We start from the raw sequence: 25,003 nt of genomic DNA, 5'->3' as shown, positions 1-25,003 counted from the left end.
TCTATACATATTTCTTGAAGAAAACTTACTTCTCATATTAAAGTAACATGCAATCATTCCTCTTACAACAGAATGTCTGAAGTGTAATAATTATTCCACTAAACAATATTAGAATTTTAGAAATTAATTTCATTAGATACAATAAAAAGATGAAGAAAAATTTCTACCTGTGCTTTTATGATATGCATGAATCTTGACATCAACTCAGGACATTCAAGGAGAAAGTGAAAGTGGTCAAATATAATTTTGGGATTTCTAAAAGAAAAATATTTTGTTTAAATAGACAGGAAGAATGAGTAGAATTAAGTGAAATGCAAATTCAGATACACTGATACTGAAACAGAAGAAAAATATAATAATCCACATCTATTAAACTTTCATTTGTTATTGAGCATATTTTGAATGGTAAGAGAAATAGTATTTTTTCTGTTTAGATGAAACTGTAAGTAAAGAGAGGAAAGGCTCCAGGGTAGTCCACAAACCCCAGAAAGCTTACCTATTAACAAAGCATTTTAAAACTTCATCATGTTTGCAGACAAATTCAATGAAACGAGGTGAAGTCATTCTGTGGGGGGTAAATATCGATCAGAATACACAGGCAAAAGTTTGTGACAAAATATAGCACTCTTGATAAATATATATTGAACTGGACTGGCTTCTAAACCAAAAAAAAAAAAAGAATTTGGTGTTGGATCTTCTTTGTAAGTTTAGGAAACTGAAGTATGCCTAGCCAATTTGTAAAATGATTCTAACTTCTCATCAGCAGACAATATCAACAAGTGACTTTTTAAAAATCTTGAAATTTGGTGCATTTCTGCTCTACACATTTCAAATACATAATTAAGAGATCCTATACAAGGTGACATTCACCATTCTACAAAGTAATAATATATATTGGTTGTTTAAAATTTAAATATTCCCTACTAGATCTAGATTAGTATGAGTATCTTAAAACAAAAAGAAAACTTTAAATCAACAAATTATTATTTGTTGTTTTTGAAATTACAAAAATATCACTGCTTTTCATCACCTATCAGAGAAAAAATAATAATGAGCCAAAACTTTCTTACCCTGGAGGCATCTGACAAGAACAGCACATGTAAAAAGCTTGAATGACAGCACTTAGCCGGTTGGCTGTCATAGAAATAACATCCTGACAATCTGCACTGGCTTCCTGTCTCCCTGCAAGAGCATCTGGTTTAGATTCCCTTGTGCCACTGGACAGATTTTCATAGCTCCCAGGTCCTGGAGGTTCAAATGGAGGAATGGAAGCAGCATCTTGATCTTGGCCTTTTTGTTTCAGTAAAATAGAAGTGATCTCTGTTGAGTCTCTTTTGTTTTTCATCAATTCTGTAGCTATTAAAACTAGCCATTCATCTAATGAGTGCCAAAGCAATTCCAGAGGCTGAGAGAAAAACAAAAGTGTTTTTTAAACATCATTCTTAACTATAGGATCAAAAAAAAAAAAAAAAAAAACCCCACATACCAAGTATTATAAAAGAGAAAATTTACTCTAGATATTTCTATCTTCCCAAGTTAATGTGATGGTAATACCTAAAGGTAAGTAACAAAATTATACAAATGCTATATAAATGACAATGTCTTCATTTATGGTAATAATTTAATTTGTATGTATGTATTCCTTGGAATAAAAAGGAAAAACAAAAAATTCACAAGCAATCTTTCTTCTTTTAATTTTCAAATGTTTAGTTTTAAAAGCATACATTATTATTATTTATAATCAGTCTTAAGATTTTCGGTATTAATATGATCTATGTCAACAACTTTCAATTAAACAAATGTCTTTTTTCAATTAAAAAATGAGAATCCCTAAAGAACCTAATGAACAGCTTTTTTACTGTGCTCCTTTCGTTACATATAATTCCTGGAATTTTGATAATTATTGACAAGAAATTATAAAATGTGACACATTTATGTATATATGTATATTTACAGACACAATCCATTTCTAATAATTAGTGTTTTTTAAAACAAGAAATACAATTACCAAACTTCTATTAAAATATTGACTAGCAGACCGGGGATGGTGGTTCACACCTGCAATCCCAGCACTTTGGGAGGCTGAGGTGGGCAGATCACTTGAGGTCAGGAGTTTGAGACCAGCCTGGCCAACATAGTGAAATCCCATCTCTACTAAAAATACAAAAAATTAGCCAGGAATGGTGGCACACACCTATAATTTCAGCTACTCGTGAGGCTGAGGCAGGAGGATCACTTGAACCTGGGAGGTGGAGGATGCAGTGAGCTGAGATCACACCACTGCACTCCAGTCTGGGTGACACGGTGAGACCCCATCTCAAAAAAAAAAAAAAAAAAAAACCACTGAGTAGCAAATTATTAATTCCAAGTAAAGATTAACAGCTTTCTATTAAAGAAAAAAAAAGATAAGGAGAGAATAAACCATTTCCTATTATTATTCTAGCTGGGTACAAGGGCACAAACTGGTAGTCACAGTTACTCGGGAGGTTGAAATGGGAGGATTGCTTGAGTCTCGGAAGTCAAGGCTACAGTGAGCTGTGATGTTGTCACTGTACTCCAGCCTGGGTGAAAGAGTGAGATACTGTCTCCAAAAAAAAAAAAAAAAAAAAAAACCTGCGAGGATATTTTTAATCCCAAATAAAGATTAATAGCTTACAAGTGGTACAGTGGTTAAACAATCCCTTCATCCTACACTATTTTAAATATTCTTATTGAGAATGACGAGCTATCTTTCTGCAAATAAATATACAAGTTAATCTCACTTTGGAATCTGACATGATTACAGAATGCTACAAACTAGACCATGTGCTACAGGAAGACTCACCTTTAAAATATTTCAAGGAAAGAATCTTTCTTTTAAAGATTGCTATGGAAGGAGATTATACAAACATATTTGGAACCTTAGAAAATGTTTGAATAACCTATTCTGCCAGGCAATTCTTCCCAATTATTATCTAACAAATCCCTTCACTGCCATTTTCAGCCTTTCTTCAGATTTCTGTAACATCCTCTTTTTGAAAATATTTTACTTACTGAATTTGCAAATAATTCAATCACCTCAGGCCTTCATTTACACGTTCAACCAAAAAGCAGAAAAACACAACAAAACAAACAAAACCACCACTACTACAATCAACAAAAACCTAGTTCACTCACTCAACCTGTACTATGCACTAGGTAGGCGGGTAAGTACAATGTTTCCTTTTTTAAGATAAATTATACCCTCCTTTGAAGTTAAAGTAAGCACCCCTCTCACCCATAATGAGGGCTCTTCCATACTCACAACTGTTGACAGATTTGGGGTCCCTGAACTGCCTAAAGAAGGGCAAGAAGCACCCAGCTGCCATAAATACTGACAGATACCTTCACTGAAAATTCTAATCATGACCCAAGTTGGAACTATAGTTTCTCTTTATGAGCAAAACATTGAACCTGCTGTAGAAGATGAAAAGAACTTATGTCAGCACAGTTATTTAGCTTTATATCAGAAAATGAACTTCTGAAATGGAAAGAACAGGTGGTGATATAAAACTGCTAGAAACAGAAAGAAAAAAGAATAATTGGCCTCTAAATGAGAAAAGATAAAACCTAGAAAGTCAACACACTGAAAGGAGGTAAGGCCTGAGGCAAGAAATGACACAGGCTGATCATGCAGATGAGCACTGAGTCTAAACCAACAGCAACCCTATTTTCAAATACTGACAATGTGTAAAAAATGAAAGGCAAATTTTCAGTGGTGCAGAAATAACACCAAAGAAAAAAATGGATATGTGTAAAAATGACAATAAAGATACTGAAAAGCCAGAGTTTTAAATAAAGGAACACAGCAAATAATTAGAAGAATGAGAAAAAAAATAAGTAGTAAGCCACACTGGACCTTTCTTTACTTTTCTCTCTTTTCTTACCTATTATTTCTTCAATCGTACATATACTAAAACTAAATCCCAACCTTGAGGTGAGTTTACCTAGGAAGTTTCTCTTTGAAGATTTATTCAGAAAATTCATTCTTCAATCACAAAAAGAATACTATGAAAATAACTTTAATTTCTAACTATGGTAGCAGCCACCAATAAAAAGGATTTAAATAAATTTTAAAATTAAAAATAAACCACTGCATACTGTATCTATGATGCTTTCTATATTCATAAATAATAAAATACATTAAATAAGATACACCATACATACCAATTGTTACTGAACAATGAGTCAATTACTACTGAAAATATTAGCAGGTTTCTTGGTACTGTGAAAATACTGCTTCATTCATTATTATTGAGTGATCCTTATCAAAGAATTATATTCTACATATAGTAACAATGATATAACAATCATACATGATTTATAAGCATGTTAAGTCATATTTCAAAATATACAATCTCGAGCTTACTGAACGATTTTTTAAAATTTCAAGAAGTGCTGAAATGGGGAATAAATTTGGCAGAAAAGTATTATGAATTTAATGTTCATTCATAGTACCTTGATATCCTGTTAGTCTGACTATTCTTAACCTGATAATGTCAAATGCCACAACCCACAAGATAAGATCTTAAAGTTAAAAGTTTCACAATCTTTCTTGGTTACCAAATTTTCCAAATTGCAAGTCTATGAAACCATTAATAGTCACAGCTTACTATTCACAAAAAAAAAGAACACAGCAAGACTTAAGAAGCCTAAATTGTCTTCCCCATGTTCACTGTGCTTCAAAAATAAAAATGACCTTATCCTTCAAATGTTCCAAAGTTCCCAAGGCACTAGATAAACATCTCTTAATGCTGAAAGAATGGCTATGTGTTAAGACTAACTTAAAGAACTTCTAAAATAAATCAGAAAACTAATAACAGGATGTTAAACAATTTCACCGACTAAAAACACATGGCCTATAAACCCACTCATTCTTAATGGAAAACCCATTAGTTAATTTGAACAATAAAGTAGCATTAGAGTACCTTGTTAATAAAATGGAAATTAGGGATCAATTGCTACCTCAGACAAAATGTGGTAAGAATTAAAATGGTATTTCCAGTCTAACATCACAGCAACACAGTAACTAGCAAAGATTTTTACAACTTGAAATCACCCCACAATGAACAGGAGACCTGATTCACATGGATGACAATGTACAGTTTCTATTTTTATCCTTGTAAATGGAAGGCAGATCATTTTGTCAATCCCCAAAGATTCCATGTTTCATTCATAAAACTGGATGAAAAGAGACTAATAAATTATTTAACAGTTAATACTTATTAATGTGTTTAAAAACTAGCTGAGTTTTGCAATTGTTTTACCAAAACAAAAGATGAAAATTTAAGAGAAAATAAGTGATGAGAAGAAACAGTAGTTGTCAATGCTGTAGAAAGTATACCTTAAAAAAAGAAACAAAGATACTAACAAAATTCTTGAAATAAGAAAGTATTTATATATTATATACGTCACAGATATACGACAAAACATAAAGTCTGGGTTCTATTTTTTAAACATAAGCTGAAAAGGAAAAACAGATATCCTTTGCTACTCTATTATGTCTGTATTGACTGATTAGGTAGAAAACTAACACTTAAATCAATATTTAAATCTTTTAAATCACCTATAGAGAGGCTACTTAACACATACTTTCTGATACTAGCTAATAGGTAGCAGATTGAAACTTTAACCAAAGAAATCAGACAAAATTAAATAAATCTAACTCAATTTGAATAATACTGACCACAGCCATACCTGATTTGATTTTATATTCATCATTACAGGTGAGTAGAAAGTATGAGTCAAAGTCAAATCAAGGGTAGATTCCGTCACTAACAAAGTGAGCCAAGTCAGAACACATTAAAAACAACTTTGTGTGATATGAATGTTTGAAGCAGTAAAGCTTGCTCAAAACAGCCCTGACAAAAAGAGTAGGTCAATAATGTAAACCAAAATTTTACAAAGACAGTAAGTCGTCACTCCTAACTAGAGTTCAAGGAAGTGGTACATGAAAAGCCACATGAATTACAAGAATGCATAACTTCATTCTTCCAGGAGGTGGCACAATAAGGAAAAAAAAAAAGAAAACAAAAATACACACTCAATGTACATACATACATACATAGCTGAAAACTTTCCTTCCTAGACTGACTTTTTTTAAAGAGAGTAAAACAGATGGACATTTACACATAACCTTTCTAAAAGACTACCATATCTATTCTAAGTATTAATCTACTAGTGTCAAAGTTCTTGCAAACTTTATTTTTACCTTTCTGCAAAAATTTTCCATGTAAGAAAAGAATCATTCAGTATAGCACACTAATTTAGATTTGAATTTTACAAAGAGCAAAGCTGTCAATCCTAACTAGTTTTCAAGGAAGTGGCACATAAAAACATTTATATCACTTTTTTGATAACTAACCTATATTTTATACTCAAATGATTGTTTAAAGAAACATAAGTTGGCTGGGTGCAGTGGCCCATGCCTGTAATCCTAACACTTTGGGAGGCAGAGGCAGACAGAGAGCTTGAGCCCAGGAGTTCGACACCAGCCTGGGCAACATGGCAAAACCCCATCTCTACTAAAAAATACAAAAATTAGCCAGGTATGGTGGCATGCACCTCTAGTCCCAGTTACTGGGCAGGTTGAAGTGGGAGCATCACCTGAGCCCAGGGAGGTCGAGGCTGCAGTCAACCATGATTGTGCCACTGCACTCCAGCCTAGGGAACAGAGTGAGGCTCCATTTCAAAAAATAAATACATGAATAAATAAAAAACATGAAGTTATTAAATTACACATTTTTCTAAAATCTGTTATTTTAAAATGTCACCCAAAAACAATCAACAAGAGCAATTATAGTCATATTTATTTTGTTTACTTCATAAAATTACAATTTAACATGACTAGCAACACTCCCTTGGGTTTTACACAAATCTTCCAAGGACTTCACCCATATGTGCTTAGAAAGGCAGCTGAAGCAATACAAAATATTTTAAGAAAATTATCTCAACAACTCTTCCTTGCAGTTATCTCAGGAATTAACTGTTAGCAAATCCAGTAAATGAAAGAACCTTACTATAAAAACATATACAGATACACCTAACACAAATATCATATTAAAATCTAAATAAAAACTGTGCATTTTATTTCCTTACTAATAAGAAATAAATTTCTTTCAAAAGCATGCTGGCTGCATATTACATTAAAAACCTATAATTTAATAAAATTAATTTTAAACACTATTTCTACCCTTAGAATAAAACACCAATGGAATAAAGCATTTTATTTGTAAGAAAAATACAGAAAGCTCACCAACTTGCTATTGGTTAGACTAAGCTGAGAGGAGAAAGGTGTGCCTAATTTTAAAAGTGATATGGGTATAAACCAAACTTACAACCTGTTCATGAGGTTTCTGATTAACGAATGCATGCTTTGTCAAATTCATCTCTTCTACGTCTATCTTCCTAACAATGCCATATACTTTTCTCACCTTGAACACCTGGCTTCTTGGAGTTTTATTGCCATTGTAGCCCATATCAATTCCATTACTGGGGGAGGATGGACCAATTCGAAAGACGTGACAAAACATTCTCACAATCCTTAAAAGGCTCTTCATTTGAGCATCATAATTGCTAGATAGGCTGAAAATAAAAATTAAAATATGAGATTAGATGGAGTAAGACAAATTACATCTTAAAATACTTATTTTAAAACACTTTCATCCCACTGACCATCTGTTTCATATTATAATAACTGGAGTAAAATTCCTTTCCTATCATGATAGGAGGCAGAATGATTTAACAGGAAAGTTACATTATTTAAATTGCATATAAATAAACTACTATTTCTTAAGCACCCAGAATATAAGCAACGATCAAAGCATAAAATATGAAGAAAATCACTCCTATAGAATAGTTGGTTTCTTGTGGCAACAACTTCAAGGCAACCCCTAAACTTTTTACTTTCAAAAGTATATTTGTAAATTAAATTTATACTTTAGAAGTCTGACTGTATTTTCACAGAGAAGCAAAGGTATAAATCATCATATTCTTAGGCCAACCCACAACTGTTTTAACGAAGAAGCTAAACTGAACTCTCTGCCACTATATCCATAATCCCATATCCCCTTCCCACCCCAGAATAGTAACCAATTATTTACCTATAGAACATTCATAAATTGAATAATTTTAAAGTTGCTATTTGCATTAGGTTTATTCTCTATATAATAGGCTGCCTTATGACTCTACATAAATATAGGAAATATTCACCTACCATGAAAAAAGACTAAAATTCAGTTAACACTAAATAATATTAAATTAACATAAACTCACTTTTACTAACCAGAAAGCCCTTCGGAATCCCACAGTATTGTGATTGCTCAACATTATGAATACCAATCATTACCTTTCCACAGAAAAACTGTAGGAGGTAGGCTAAATTTGTACTGAATCTAATAATATATCTTTAAACACAATATTTTTGTTGGTTGATGGTGGTTTTATTTTGAAATCTCTAACATCAGTTATCTTGTATCACAAATGTTGGAGCAAAGTAAAGAGTTGCATGAACTTCTGGGCAGAACGGCAGCATTTATCTTTGTATGTTGGAGGCCGAAAGAGTGAGGGTTGTGATCAACTCAGTATACCACTGGAGGCTATATGAGTAAACAGCAAACTCTTCTCATAAATGCAGATGTTGGCAAACCGACAAACTGCGTCTGCCACCCAGAAGGAATGCTGAGGGCAGTCACGACCTTCTTGTGATTAGGTACATCTGAAGCCTGTTAAGCAATAACATGAACCTGTGAATCAAGCAGCTGACCAATTATTAGCTCCTCCTCCCTGCTCTTTCTACCCAGTAAATTCCAAGGGCTGTAGAAGCTCAAGGTTGTTGCTGCCTTTGCTCACTAGAAGCAGGGAGCTCTCTTCTTCTTTCCCTGGCCCCTTCCTTTAAAATAGTTTCTTTTGGCTGGGCGTGGTGGCTCACGCCTGTAATCCCAGCACTTTGGGAGGCCAAGGCGGGCAGATCATGAGGCCAGGAGATTGAGACCATCCTGGCTAGCATGGTGAAACCCCATCTCTACTAAAAATACAAAATATTAGCTGGGCTTGGTGGTGGGTGCCTGTAGCCCCAGCTACTCGGGAGGCTGAGGCAGGAGAATAGCGAGAACCCAGGAGGCGGAGCTTGCAGTGAGCCAAGATCGCACTACTACACTCCAGCCTGGGCAACAGAGTGAGACCCCTCTCAAAAAATAAAAAAATTAAAAAATATATATATAATATATATATTATATATATATATACAGTTTCTTTTGTCTTAAGTTTTGATTTCTGTATTCATCCTACTTTGTTCAGTCTCATAATGACGGTCTCAAGTAGTAACAGTAGTAACTGTCATAGTGATGGTCTCAAGTAGTAACCATGGCAGTAAGCCACATTTGTATAATTATCAAAAACTTACTCTGTCTTCCCTTATATATATATTTTACCCAGTTCATTGAAATCTTCGTTTACAATATCTGTAGGTATTCTTCAATTTTTTTTTTAAATAGTATCAGTAAGATGGTAATGACAAATGTCTACTTTCAGGTATTTGTTTGATAAGTACCAAATTAGAGGGCATTTTCAACTATGGTTACATGAACCAAAATTTCTTGACATTTTCACTTCATTAGTCATGTTTTTTTCTCATTGTAAGACTCATTAAATTGTTTTAAAAGTCAATAAAAATTAACTTTCAGTTACCAGTGTTCATAAAACATCAATAGCTATAGCACAGTACATTAGCACAGCCTTTTTTGCTTCAATAATTTTGAATCAAATGTGTATAGAGTGATTAATTTAGCTTGCACTGATTTTTACATATTTGTCTTTATGAAATAGTGATTCTAACTGTATATCATAAGACTGTTGACACTAACAAAATAGAAATGTAGTTTGGTTGTAACCATCTCCTTTTACTGTGTTCCAGCTCTAGGAAAAGTTAACTACAATGACTCTCAAATTGTGTAAGAGAGGTGTGAATTCGATTTTCTTTTTTTTTTTTTTTTTTGAGACGGAGTCTCACTCTGCCACCCAGGCTGGAGTGCAGTGGCTCAATCTTGGCTCACTGCAAGCTCCGCCTCCTGGGTTCACACCATTCTCCTGCCTCAGCCTCCCGAGTAGCTGGCACTATAGGCGCCCACCACCACGCCCGGCTAATTTTTTGTATTTTTAGTAGAGGCAGGGTTTCGCCGTGTTACCCAGGATGGTCTCGATCTCCTGACCTCGTGATCCGCCCGCCTCAGCCTCCCAAAGAGCTAGGATTACAGGTGTGAGCCACCGCACCCAGCCAAATTTAATTTTCTTCTGCAAAAGTACCACATACACAAATATTTGTTTTAAATATCTTAGGGAATACATCATGAGTTATCTTACTTTAAGGTAAAATATATTTTCTTAAACCATGGAATCTGGTTATTATTAATTCTAAATACAGTCTAACAATTTTGTATTACTTTACTCAATTGAAACTTCTTCTAAGATGAATCACTGGTATAAAAAATATCATTTTCTCACTTTCCCACAGTGAAGTATCCCTAAACTTCATATACCCTTCTCCAGTTGATCATAAAATGGTCATTTGTTTCAAAGCTGCCATGCCTCAATTTTAAAGTTTAAAAATTAATTTCTGGCCAGAGGCGGTGGCTCATGCCTATAATCCCAGCATTTTGGGAGGCCAAGGCAGACGGATCACAAGATCATGAGATAGAGACCACCCTGGCTAACACGGTGAAACTCCGTCTCTACTAAAAATACAAAAAGTTAGCCAGGCGTGGTGGCAGGCACATGTAGTCCCAGCTACTTGGGAGGCTGAGGCAGGAGGATGACATGAACCCGGGAGGCGGGGCTCGCAGTGAGCCGAGATCATGCCACTGCACTCCAGCCTGGATGACACAGCGAGACTTCATCTCAAAAAAAAAAAAAAAAAAAAAAAGAAGAAATTAATTTCCTAATTCAAACCCATATCATTGTAAAATTCTTGCCTTTGGTTTATATAAATTCAGTGTCTTACTTAGCATATAGTTGTGATTTCTCTGTTCATTTCCACATCGTTAACTACTTTTACTTTCAATCATAAATATACAGAAAGATAAAATTTCATTTCAATATAAACATAATATTATGTGCAAACGCCTCAGTAAATGTTTATTATCTTTAGCAAATATTCCTGAAATCAGTTAGATAACAGGCTACCAATTTTTCCAAAAGTGTGCTGGATAACACCTGAGTTGTCAATAATTAACATATATTTGAATCAGTTATTTTCTTAAAGAAAATTTCTATTAAAACAAGGGTCAACATTACTTCACATAATGGGTTAAGAAACATAAAATGATTCACAAATAAATGAACACAAATGAGATACTCTACAAAAATACCATTAAACATAAATCAGCAGGGGAAGCAATTTGTATTTGAAATCATCTTAAGAATTACCTTTTAACAGTACAATAAATTCTAACTAATAACCAATACTCACTACCAATCCCAACAATGAGATATTTACAGGCCAAAAATGGCCATAAAAATAAGATTCTATAAAGCATTTGGAAGGTAGCATTGTAAGTGGTGAGACAGCACAGTGTAGCAGAGCAATTTTTAAAAAACGATTGTTTTGGCCATGGATTCCTTTTTCCTACCCTGTTTCTCCTGTCCCACTAACCACCCCTGTCATTTTTAGAAGCTAGATTAGAACCTAGAATCTGCTACTTACTACTGAGGATATATATCCAGGTTTATTTATTAGCTTGGCAAATCATTTAACTTCAATTTTTTTACACGTAAAGTGGAGATAACATCTAAATTACAAAGTTACTGTAAAGTTTAAGTGAAATAATATATTTGAATGTTCCTTAGCTTAGTACCTGCTTAATAAGTGATGAAGGTAAACTTAAAAACATAGACACACAAAAACATAAATGCTTACTAATTACTGTGGAAGTATATACAATATGACAAATATTTAAGTAGAAAAAACAAGTTTTCTAAGGTAGGAAAACAGGTCGAATGGTATTATAGGGGTACTTAAAATAATAACTATCATCACCTCTACTATATACTGGACCCCCTGCTTTGCATTTTACAGAATTATCTTATTTCATTCTCACAACTCATTAAGATATTTATTACCAGTTTCCAACAAAATGGAATAAAATCCAATAAAATCCTGACTAGACTGTAATTTCAACATAGAGATCTTGTCTGTTTTATTCATGATCGCCTCACAGATGGCCTAATGGATGGTAGGCTCTCAAAAATATGTATTTGCCTGGGCGCATTGGCTCACACCAGTAATCCCAGCACTTTGGGAGGCTGAGGCGAGCGGACTGCCTGAGCTCAGGAGTTCAAGACCAGCCTGGCCAACATGGTGAAATCCCATCTCTATTAAAAATACAAAAAATTAGCCAGGCGTGGTGGTGCATGCCTGTAATCCCAGCTATTTGGGAGGCTGGGGCAGGAGAATTGCTTGAATCTGGGAGGTGGAGGTTGCAGTGAGCCAAGATTGTGCCACTGTGCTTCAGCCTGGGCAACAGAGTGAGACTCTGTATAAAAAAATAATAATTATATATGTATGTGTATGTGTGTATATACACATATATACACACATATATGTATGTATATATATATTCGATGGATGGGTGGATGTTGAAGGGAAAAGTTAGTTGCTAAGGTAACATCATAAATGATGATGTCTGGATGTAAGTCTGAGTCTGGCTAACTCCAAGCCCATGCTTTTAGTTAGTATATCTGAATCTTACAGGGGTTCCATGAAATACATGGATTACTGGGAATAACTAAGTAAGAGCATTACGGAAAGCTAGAATTCAATGACTGTTATAGACAGAGTCTTTAAGTAGTATCAATGGTAGAAACAGAATAATTTTTAAAACGAACAAATGGTATATTGAGTAGAATTGCTGAAAAAAGACTAAATGGTTAAAAGAACATAAGAAGGTGATCTTGGAATCACGAAGTATAAGGAACCTAGCAAAGGGTCTTTTAAGTAAACAGTACAGAACGTGATTCTGATCTGAAATACATGAAAAGTCCCAAAGAAGACTGAAACAAATGGCTAGAATAATAAATTTAATAATACAGCTGATTTAAAGAAGTAGCATGGTGTTGGGTGGAAAAAATTTCAGTTACAACTACAGAGATGGGAGAAGATCACGATCTGTCAATCTACTAAGAGTGGAAGTAATTAGTAAAATGAATAATATGAAGGGGAAAGCATCCAAATTAGAAAGGGGTCAAATCTGCAGGCTAAGAAATAATAAGAGAATAATCATTTCTCAGTGGCTGCTTATTCCTAATTGGGGTAGCCAGCCACATAGAAAGAAGTGTAGCTACAGAAAAACACTTCATATATAAATTTAAGTAATATAAGGCATTAACTCCATGAACTTAGTGATGAGCCATTAAAACCACAGGATCTTTTAGAAATAATAAAGAACTTAACTGAGGGGGACAGTTCAGAGAAAAAAGCTTTATGAGGGGGTCATGAGAGTACACTGAAAGGTTAAACAGTAGCTTGTACCTACTTTTATTTTATTAATTAGTGGTCAAGATTCCTGAACTTTCTCGATTCTTCTTCATGTACATTTACTTACATGTCTAGGTAGTAATCATTTCACAAAACTCTAGACACACATGCCCAGATTCACTGAAGTATGCTCTATTTTTAGTCTCTTCAGAGACTAAAATCTCTTTAGCAATAGTTGATTACCCTGGTCCTTTCAAACAAAAACCAGAAGTCAGCAAATTTTTATAACATCATTATCACTGACAAAAGGCGTCCCACAGAATAAACTACTTAGGAGGTGAAGCCAACAGACACTGCTACCTATTGATTTCCTCTTATTGTGAAACACTTACCTAAGCAGTTTATGACCATTTGTTGTAGCAACTTCAGCAAGGCTTGTTAGAATCTTTAGGTACTGACTTTCACTTTGCTGAGACAAATGCTCCAGAACTTGCCGTAACTAAATTTTTTATGAATAAAAACAATGTGATTACATGGTAATCCATTAAATCTTATTAAACAATTAAGTACTTATTAATTATCTTAAAGCCAATTAGTCTAAATCAAGTCCTTTAGTTATTCTGCCTTGCATAAGTTTAAAAGCTAATATAGAGATATGATGATACACAATAAAATCTTTGTTGAAAATCACCCAGTTACAAAACAATAGTAAATATAGATAGAATTTTAAAAACACAAAGTATAGTTTTGGAAATTTAATTCTAAACCTCTAAAATAAAAGAGAAATTTAGAGCAATTTTTCTAAGACTTAAACTATCACAAACACATAGCTGAGTAAACTAGTGGTTACCAATCATAATGATATTCCTCCACAGAGTCTTTTCCTCTTGCCATGGGAACTTTTTTTTTTTTTTTTTATTTAAAGACAGAGCATCACTGTATTGCCCAGGCTAGAGTGTTGTGGGCAGAGACATGATCTCGGATCACTGCAGACTCAACCTCCTGGGCTTAATCCCTCCTCCCAGCTCAGCCTCCCAAGCAGCTCGGACTACAGACGCATGCCACTACATTTAGCTAATTTTTGTAATTTTTTTTTTAAGAGACTGTGTCTTTGTTGCACAAGCTAGTCTCAAACTCCTGGGCTCAAGCAATCCACCCACCTCAGCCTCCCAAAATGCTAGAATTACAGGCGTGATACCACACCCAGCCTATTCTAGTTATCTTAAGGAGAGACCAAAGACCCATAGGGCAGAAGATTTATATGGCCAAATATTAGCAAAAACTATATTAATTATTATCTAACTCATATTTATCCCATAATGCAGATAAGCTAATTATTAAGATATTTGTGACAATAAGCAAAATTACTAAGCCAAGCACATTTGTAAAATGTCATATGCTGAGCAGAAATAAAGTGTCTTCATTTACAAGCTACTAGCACAAATACATTACCATGTTTTCTCGGAGGTCTTCATTCTGTGTCATTTGAATAATAGTCTGAAAAAGCCTGGGGTGATATTGAATTAATACTTCACAAGTCTCTCCATATCCACCCTAAAAACAAGACTTAAAATTATCCAGGTTTAAAAACAGTCCCTTTTAAAGTTCATATTCTTCACACAATAAAAATCTTTGCACCTACCCTTTCATTGAAAAAAATAATTTTTACCACTCCAGTTTCTCTTATAAAGGGGCTGAGAATATAAATTAAAAACATACCTGTACACATAAATCCAGAGGAGTTACTCCATTTTTATCTGGCAGATATTTGGCTCCTCGTAGTAGTAGAATCTGTGCTGTATCTCTCTGACCATGACTGTGTAGAAACAGAAACAAGTTAAAAATACAATCTTTTTAAAAGTCTTTCTCTATGAATTATGGATAGTTAACATGAGTCAATGAAGACTAATAATTTTAAAAGTTACGACAAGAGGATGTGAAACACATGCTCACAATCAGAAAAACTTCTCTCAAAGTTAAGCCACGCTTTCACTATGTAGACCAGAAAGTGACCTATTAAATTTTAGAATTGAATTTGTGTCACATTTCCTAAAATAGGCATAATATTTTGGGGATAAGTAACTACTACTCAGCCTTCTGCTTTATTTTTTTCTTACATTCACTTCCTAATCCCTTTCTCCACCTTAACTTGATCATTTGCAACTTTAGCCTCACCTTCTTCCTACCACACACATCCAAGTCTCTAAGCTTCTTAATCTAAAAGAACCTCAAGAGTCAAAACAAGAGTACATTTTATGGCACACTTGTAATACGTTGAAAAAAAAAAATTAAAACAAAGGAAAGAGAAAAGTAAAACCAACGGAAAAGAATCTGGGGAAAAAGGGAACATGAAGTGGGGTTATTAGCCAAAAATACTATCTAGTTTTTTACCTTCATTTTACCAACCCACTCAGTTTGGCTTCTGCAGACAGGTATTCAATCTGTCCTAGAATGATCTCTTCTATCCACATGCCTCATTCCCTGATTGCTCTCTCTTGCAGAAATAGAATTGGTAACTATCACTACAGGGAAATTAATGTTAACGGCTGATTCTTAAGAAATGCCCAGGGCCAGGCATGGTGACTCATGCCTGTAATCCCAGCACTTTGGGAGGCCAGGGTAGGTGGATCACCTGGGGTCAGGAGTTCCAGACCAGGCTGGCCAACATGGTGAAACCCCGTCTCTATTAAAAATTCAAAATTAGCTGGGCGTGGTGGCAGGCGCCTGTAATCCCAGCTACTTAGGAGGCTAAGGCAGGAGAATCACTTGAACCCAGGAGGTAGAGGTTGCAGTGAGCCAAGAATGTCCCATTATACTCCAGCCTGGGTAACAAGAGCGAAACCCTGTCAAAAAAAGAAAGAAAGAGAAAAGAAAGACAAAAAAAGAAAAGGGAGGGGAGGGGAAGGGAAGGGAGGGGAAGGGAGCGGAAGGGAAGGGAAAAGGAAAAGGAAAAGAGAAAGAAAGAAAGGTCCAAATAAGTTGTACAGTTTGGAAGAGCATGAATCCAAAAAGTACTCTGTATATGAGAAAAGCAAGTAATCAAAGCACAGGTGAAACTAGAACTCAGGCACCTGGGCTTCTAGACCAATACTCTTTCCACAATAACATTACCTAAAGAGGCACGTGATTTCACAAAGAAAAACACTACACAGATTTCTCAGAAACTTAAAATTCTCTTTCACAAAATGGCACTGTATGAAGAATAATTTACAGCCAATTGGAATTAAAGTGTTTTTTAAAAAAACTTAATAGTATCCTACTATGAATCTAGTGCCAGAAAACCCTGCAACAGTTATTATAGGTCTATCGCTGTCTTGATACTTTATTATTACACTGATTATCTTCCTTAATACCAATAAGCCAGAACTTAAGAATAATATCTAATTTATTCTAGAAAAATCAAAAAAGTATATCAGCAATCCCTTTGAAAGGAACAATAATCAGCTTTACCAGCATCAAGCGAGAAGTCTTCATCAAGCATCACTTGTCATTCAGCTCAAAGTGTTGGTCAAGATGTTATAAACAATAGCTAATGGTGATTAATGTTTAATTTACACTGTTCCTTTCTTTCACATGCTTAAAAATAGAGGCCAAGTGAAAAGCAACTAACTTGAGCTTAATTTATTTAGGGATATAGTGATACTTTTGCTAGTAGCCAAGGTTCTGAGGAATCCATCTTATAAAACTGCTGAGTTCAATTTTAATGATATCTCTTTTACAGTTCTTTAACATCCATGTGTCCAATTTTTTCCAACTAAACTGTAAACTTCTTGACAGTAGACCTGTTCCATAGCACCAAGCATGGCAGTTGTCTTATAACATGTACTCAATACATTCAATGAATTGTACTATAGGCTTTAACTTCAGACACCGTTCATTTGACAAATAAGTATTAAAGACAACACCGCACTATAGAAAATAACAAGAGACCTGAAACACAATTTATTTAGGATACACTAGGTAACAAGCATTATGCTCAGTCCTCTGTCCAAAGTCTGACTTAGTGCTGACACTGTTATAAGCCTCATTAAATTAAGCAAACAGGAGGCCATTAGCCTGAGACTGTCACTATACTTCTGAGTTCCTCTGTAACAAACTTCAGCTTAACTTGGGAGTATGTATTTTGCAACAAAGAGCGGTTTCAAGAAATCAGACAGCCAATTCTTCACACCATGACCAAATTAGGCAAATACATACATAAAGGTAGCCAGTCACGTGATTTCTCTACTTTGCTTTCATATTCAGCCTATAAAAGCTCATTACTTACAAACTGCTGGGAAGAGCTCTCTCCCCTGCTTCTGATTCTGAGTGCTGCCTGATTCATGAATCGTTTTTCATTTAAATAAACTTAAAACTTATTTTTTCTAAGATTTTTATTTTAACAGTATTCACCCAATTTTTCAGATGAGAAAACCATGGCTCAAGAATATAATGGAGTTGCTCAAGATGAACAGTTACATGGCAGACCAGAATTTAAATCTGCATCAGTCTGACTCCAAAATCCTTCATCGATTATCATGCTGCTCTAGCAAGACAAACAGAGATTGCCCTTTATGTTTTGCGACCTTTAAAAGTAAACAATTTAGTCTCAAGACTCCCATTCCAAGATGGCCGAATACAAACAGCTCCGGTCTAAAGCTCCCAGAGTGATTGACGCAGAAGATAGGTGATTTCTGCATTTCCAAATGAGGTACATGGTTGACCTCATTGGGACTGGTTGGACAGCAGGTGCAGCCCACAGAGGGTGAGCCAAAGCAGGGCAGGGCGTCACCTCACCTGGGAAGCCCAAGGGGTTGGGGGATTTCCCTTTCCTAGCCAAGGGAAGCCGTGACAGACTACCTGGAAAAACAGGACACCCCAGCCAAAATACTGCACTTTTCCCAAGGTCTTAGCAAACAACACACCAGGAGATTCCGTCCCGTGCCTGGCTCGGCGGGTCCCATGCCCACGGAGCCTTGCTCACTGCTAACACAGCAGTCTGAGATCGACCTGCCAGGCTGCATGCGATTCCTCAAGGATCTAGAACTAGAAATACCATTTGACCCAGTGATCCCATTACTGGGTATATACCCAAAGGATTATAAATCATGCTGCTATAAGGACACATGGACACGTATGTTTATTGTAGCACTATTCACAATAGCAATGACTTGCAACCAACCCAAATGTCCGTCAATGACAGACTGGATTAAGAAAATGTGGCACATATACATCATGGAATACTAAGGAGCCATAAAAAAAGAAGGAGTTCATGTCCTTTGCAGGGACACGGATGAAGCTGGAAACCATCATTCTCAGCAAACTATCACAAGGACAGAAAACCAAACACTGCATGTTTTCACTCATAGGTGGGAACTGAACAATGAGAACGCTTGGACACAGGGCGGGGAACACTACACACTGGGGCCTGTTGGGAGGTCGGAGGGCTGGGGGAGGGATAGCATTAGGAGAAATACCTAATGTAAATGACGAGCTGATGGGTGCAACAAACCAACATGGCACACGTATACCTATGTAACAAACCTGCACGTTGCGCACATGTACCCTAGAACTTAAAAGTATAATAATAATAAAATAAAATAAAACACCATTTAGTACTCAAAAAATTACAGTATCAGACACAGAAGAATATGTGCTATGAGAACAATGGAATGGGGATCAGACAGGATGAACAGACAAGATCACCATGTATAAGCAGGACAATGTTCAATACACAAGGTAAATAATAAAGCCTCAAAATAACTCTGTACCATATACAACAAAAAAGGATAATCAGCATAAAGAAGAGGAAATACTACTATAACATTTCTAGACAGCTGGAGTAATTTCTGAAGCTACACAGAAATCTTATCTATGATCAGCTGGCATTTCATTTCAAAAACAGATTAAGGGCCAGGTTTCGTGGTTCACATCTGTAATCCCAGCACTTTGGGAGGCTTAGAGGGGAGAATCACTTGAGGCCAGGAGTTCAAGACCCGCTTGGACAACATACCTTGACTTTATTAAAAATTAAAATTAAAAATTAGTTGGGTGTGGTGGTGCACATCTGTAGTCCCGGCTACTTGGGAGGGTGAGACGAGAGAATTGCTTGACCCCAGGAGTTGGAGGTTGCAGTGAGTTATGAACACGCCACTGCACTCCAGCCTGGGTGGCAGAACAAGACCTGTCTCTAAAAAATAATACTTTAAAATAAGAATAAATTTTAAAATAGATTTAAAAACAACAAACAATAGCTAATAACATACAAAATCTGCACAATGCAGTTAAGGATTCAAGTACCTCACCCGTAATTCGATTAGAACAATTCTCTTTCAGACTGCTCAGAGTGTTGCATAAAAGATTTTTCAGTTTAAATAACTAAAAAAAAAAAAAATACTGAACAAATAATCATTCTTTATAAATGAAGTTGTTTTTGAGACAGTCTCAATTTTTTAATATTGATTGAGATAATACTCTCTTCAAGAAATTGCCAAAGTATTTTATGAAAACTAAGAAGTCAACAAAAATTTAACTAATAAGAAACTTGTGGCTTCTAAAGCACTTAGAACTGACTTCTCAAACACTTTCAGCCCCCTAACTTTGGACCTTTCATCCTTATAAATTTGAGAATTTATAAGGATGGGAAACAGAGTGAGGCTATGCCTCAAAAAAAACAGTGCTCACAATTAGACAAGAAACAAAAGAAAACCCTGTAGAGCAATTAAATTAAATGAGGACAAGACAACTTTATGCTCACTGAGTGAAAGAAGCATGTCAGAGCTTAGTGAGCACCTATCAACTACTAAGTATTGAATACTCTGCAGTATGCTTTACAGAAGCCATCACATTTAATCTTCACAATCATCTCACCAGGCAGATATCAGCACCTCCATTTCACAAACAAACAAAGCTTCAGGAGTCAAGAATTTTGACTAATGTTGTATAGCTCTGGTGCTGGGATTTGAACCTGCCTACACACACTAGGTTCTTTCCCCTGTATCTTAATACCATTCTAAATTTAATTGCAAAATTCAAATACAAAGAAAATAGTTTTAGTAGTTGACCCTTGAATATATTATATCTAGTAATACTTCTTAACGAATAAAAACTATATATTCCATTTAACCCTTATCTTAGAGCCCTATAATTTGTCCTGGGGGTTAACTTGTTCTATTTCCTATAATCCTTTCCCTTTCATTTATCAGAAATAACACATTGGGAATAACTTATATTTTTAATTTATACCTGTATCAAGATATCACAAGTAAAATTAAAAGTGTGCCTGCAGAAGAACCAAGTTCCATATCTACTATTCCTCTACAATGATGAATTTATATTTTGGTTTCACATTTCATCACAGACTTGCTTAACCATCTTTGTTCAAAAAGATCTAGTATTTGCTAGATTAAAACTAAAGGATGGGAATACAGCCTAAGAGAAAGTATTTCTTAAAAATCCTTCTGCCATATCCCTAAGCTCAGACCGACAATAGGGATATCCCAGTTCTGCACAACACTAACATATCTCTATTTTAACTATTATAAATGGGATTGTTTTTTATAAGAGATTTTTCATAATGATGCATTCATTCAAAAACATCTACTACACATCTAAGTGCAAAACACTGTACTATACTTTGGACATAAAGTGGTAAACAAAATAAACACTATTCATGCTTTCATTGAGTTTTTAGGCATGTAGGGGAAACAGACTATAAACAAGTAAATAAACAACTACAAAACAGGAAGTGCTATGAAGGAAATGACTGTGATACTGCGATAGAAAATATGGTAAATGACCTGCTTAGACTGGTCAGGAACTGCCTTCCTAAAAAGTAACTTAAGCAGTGACATGAATAAGAAACAGCCCTGTAAAAAGCCTAGGGAAGAACATTTCAGGCAAAACAAACACCATGTAGAAAAGCCTGCTGAAACAGTTGGTTGCATTTAAGGAACGCAAAGAGAATCACTGTGGTTCAAGTACAGTGAGCTAAACAGGAGTGAAATCATGGAGGTCTCACAGGCCAAGGCAGAACTTGAATTATATTTGAAATGCAACAACAAGGCACTGAAAAGTTTTACATACAGGGCTTAAACTCAAAGTGACAAGAGTCGATTCTTTTTTTTTTTTTTAAGATCACTTTGCTGAGGAAAGAAGAGACTGGAGGGAAACAGCATAGGAATCAGGGAGACCAGTGTAGAGATTACTGAAGTACTCTAAGCAAAAGGTAACAACATTAAGGTGGTTTTGGTTGAGTTAGAAGTTGAGATTCCAAACATATTCTGAAGGTAGAATTTACAGAACTTACTAATAAATTCCAAGTTCACAAAGAGAGAGAGAGAAATAAAAAAATAACCTAATTATTTCTAATTTAAACAACTGAGAGGATAAGGTTTCTATTGATTAAGATGAGGAAAAACTGGAGGAAAGGTTTGAGGAGGAAAATCTGAAGCTATATTTTGACATGTTAATATCTGAGATTCTGCGGTACTTCTAAGTGATGATGTTAATCAGGGAGATGGACATTCAAATCTGGAGCTTCAAAAAACGGTCTGATCTAAAGATAACCCTTCAAGATAGGATATGATTACAGGGAATCAGATGATGGTATTATTCATAAATTCAGGACACTATGGAAGGAATTGGTTTTCTAGCCAAGCAACCAAACCATAAATATAATGTTAAGAAAGTGGCTGGAATCAGAAAGATCTGGAAGTCTAGAAACCCAAAAGCCCCTGAATTCTAATACAGGGTTGTTAAACAGATGATCTGAATCAGTCTCATCAAAGGAACATGAGAGACCCCAAAAAAGAAGCTAAATAAGAAAAAATGCAGGTCTTTCAACCTAAAACCAACTTCCAATAAAATGATATAAAACAGAAAAAAAGAAGAAGAGAGGAGCTTTCTGGAGAGCTCTATATCGGGATATAAAGGCTGAAATAAATATTACAATTCATATAATTTAAATCAAAAAGAAGAATCACTATAGTGTTCTGTGAACTGATGCTAACTGCAAACTACATTTACATAATACATAATAGACAGGTGTGTATATATTTTTATATATGTGTGTGGGTGTGACAGCATGTGTATAATTATACTATTAGCTCCTTAGGGACTAGAGTTTATTTATTACTGTTTTACACACCTACAACAACGCATGACACAGTGAGTGCTAACTAAACATTTGATGAATACATGAATGAATAAGTGAATGAAATGCACACGTCAAGAAAATGAGCCAATACAGAAATATGAAAATAACTTAATGTATAACAATATCTAACAAGACTGACTCAAGATATTTTTTCGGTTATAGATACAGAGAAAGAAAAGACATAGCTCTGGATCAAGATATATTCCAACAGCTTATCCCACTGGAAATGACCTGGTTACAGAATACAGTAAACTATGGGAATTACCAGGTTACCAATTTGTCTTTTGTTAATAAGTACTTAGTTTAAAATTGAAGTAATCAAGCAAATCAAAAGCTCCCACATATAACATAAAAGCAATGGCAATTAAATATAACAGAAAATACTTTTCCTCATGCAGTTAAGTAATAGAACCATAACACTTCATCTTAAAAGAGAGATTATACTTAATCTTAAAAAGAGCACAATATTTATGGGAAAACAAGAAAGCTTTAGAAAATACACAGAAATATGTGTGTCTAGAAATAGAGTATACACACATCTGGAAATATATTTCTTTATATACATATATATATATATATATACACACGAGTATATATAGCATCTGGAAATATAAAATATCATACCTGCAAGCAAAGTACAATGGAGTTGCTCCTGATACATTTGGCCTGTTAATATCAGCACCACTGTCTAGTAAGCATTGCACTGTCTGAGGGGGAAAAAAATAATTAAAAGTAAAGCCAGAGAAATGAAACAAAAGATACAATTACCACAATTTTAGTCCATACAAGGAAAGTTCTTCCCACAGCTTGAAGCTTTACATAGGAACTGACTAGCCATGTGACAATTCCTACGGCTGAGCAAATTCAACGTTTTGTAAGCTCTAAGTTTCTCAGGCATAACATAATACATGTGGAATTCTCAATGTAATAGAAACTGTGCTAATCTGGAAGTCTTTAGAGCAGCACTGTATCAAAAGTAGTCAGTAGTCACATATGGCTACCAAGTACTTGAAATGTGGCTAGTACAGCTAAGGAACTAAAATTTTAATTATATTTAATTATAGCTCATTTGAATCTAAATAGCCACATGTGGCTGGTGAATTGGACCCTACTACTTTAGACATTTGAATTTAAATTGCTTTAAACACCAGAATTTTTCACCTCTAAAAAAATAAGCACCAGAGTAAAACTTTCCCAAAGTCAAGAGAATAATTATTAAAATACAAAATTTTAAAAAGCTAAGAAGCCCTTTTGCTATTAACAGTAGCATATACAGGCTCAATTTCACTGATTGCCATTAATATATACTTAGTCCCCTAAGTTCTACTCCTCCAATCATTTGACTCATACTAAAAGAGTACGCTAATATAAAATCTTAAAAATACATTATCTGTTGATTAAGGACAGGATAGGGCCCAATTGAAAACCTTTTAAAAAAAAACTTATATGGTTTTATTCCTAAAATTCTAATTTGAGTTTTTCCTGCAAAAAGGAAGAAAATGTAAAAACATAAAACATGAGGCAATAGGTGGCTTGAGGCCAGTAGTTTGAGACCAGTTTACTCTTATATAGTGAGACCCCATTTTCACAAAAACATTAAAAAACAAGCTAGTCATGATAGCACATCATAGTAGTAGGCCTAGCTACTCAGGAGGCTGAGGCGGCAGGATCGTTTGAGCCCAGGAGCTCAAGGCTACTATGTACACCACTGCACTCCAGCCTGGACAACAGAGCAAGACCCCTTAATAAAGTAGTTTGAAATTAGACGTTTATTACTTCTGGATTGAACATATCTGTTCGTCTTTTTTGCTGCTTTTAAACAAAGCACAATGTCAGTAAAATAATAAAACTAAACACCCAAAGGAAGAAGAACAAGAAAGAAAACAACAGCATACCGGATAAGTCAGTAAGTTTTGGAAATATAGCAAGCAAATGGAGAAACAGTAACTCACTTAGCAGATCAAAGAAAGCTGAAGTCTGTCTGCCCACAAATGGAGATTCCAACAATAAGCAACTAAATTCTTACTACAGAACACACACATTAAGAAAAAAAAAAAAAAAAAAAAAGGAATAGAGGAACATGTCCACCTTCTCTATGCTCTGAAAAGGATTGTGTAAATTTGTATTATTTCTTCCATAAATGTGTGATAGAACTCCCCAGAGATGTTATCTTGACCTGGAGTTTTCTTTGTGGCAAAATATTTGATTATAAATTTAATTTATTTTTTACAGATAAAGAACTATTGATATTTTAAATTCCTTTTTGTATCTATTTATTAAGTTATTACTTTTTTTTTTTGAGATGGAGTCTCGCTCTGTTGCCCAGGCTGGAGTGCAGTGGCACAATCTTGGCTCACTGCAAGCTCCGCCTCCCAGGTTCA

General features: G+C 34.9%; 1 protein-coding gene across 1 annotated transcript in view; it reads right to left on the bottom strand.

The window, feature by feature from the left end:
* Positions 1-25,003, bottom strand: part of HACE1 (HECT domain and ankyrin repeat containing E3 ubiquitin protein ligase 1) — a 122,237-nt gene that overhangs the window by 49,489 nt on the left and 47,745 nt on the right. Inside the window, exons 8-15 of the mRNA XM_011952877.1 lie at positions 23,247-23,329; positions 15,206-15,302; positions 14,939-15,040; positions 13,879-13,985; positions 7,452-7,602; positions 1,071-1,405; positions 497-565; positions 168-255 (exon numbers count right to left, since the gene is read on the bottom strand). Of these exons, the coding sequence (XP_011808267.1) occupies positions 168-255; positions 497-565; positions 1,071-1,405; positions 7,452-7,602; positions 13,879-13,985; positions 14,939-15,040; positions 15,206-15,302; positions 23,247-23,329 (1,032 nt within the window). The remainder of the gene's footprint in view (positions 1-167; positions 256-496; positions 566-1,070; positions 1,406-7,451; positions 7,603-13,878; positions 13,986-14,938; positions 15,041-15,205; positions 15,303-23,246; positions 23,330-25,003) is intronic.

The sequence above is a fragment of the Colobus angolensis genome, unplaced genomic scaffold (assembly GCF_000951035.1).
Source record: "Colobus angolensis palliatus isolate OR3802 unplaced genomic scaffold, Cang.pa_1.0 Scaffold35, whole genome shotgun sequence".
NCBI classification, from domain to species: Eukaryota; Metazoa; Chordata; class Mammalia; order Primates; family Cercopithecidae; genus Colobus; species Colobus angolensis.
Note: the sequence above shows the minus strand (reverse complement) of the source record. Positions and strands in the feature narration are given on the sequence as shown.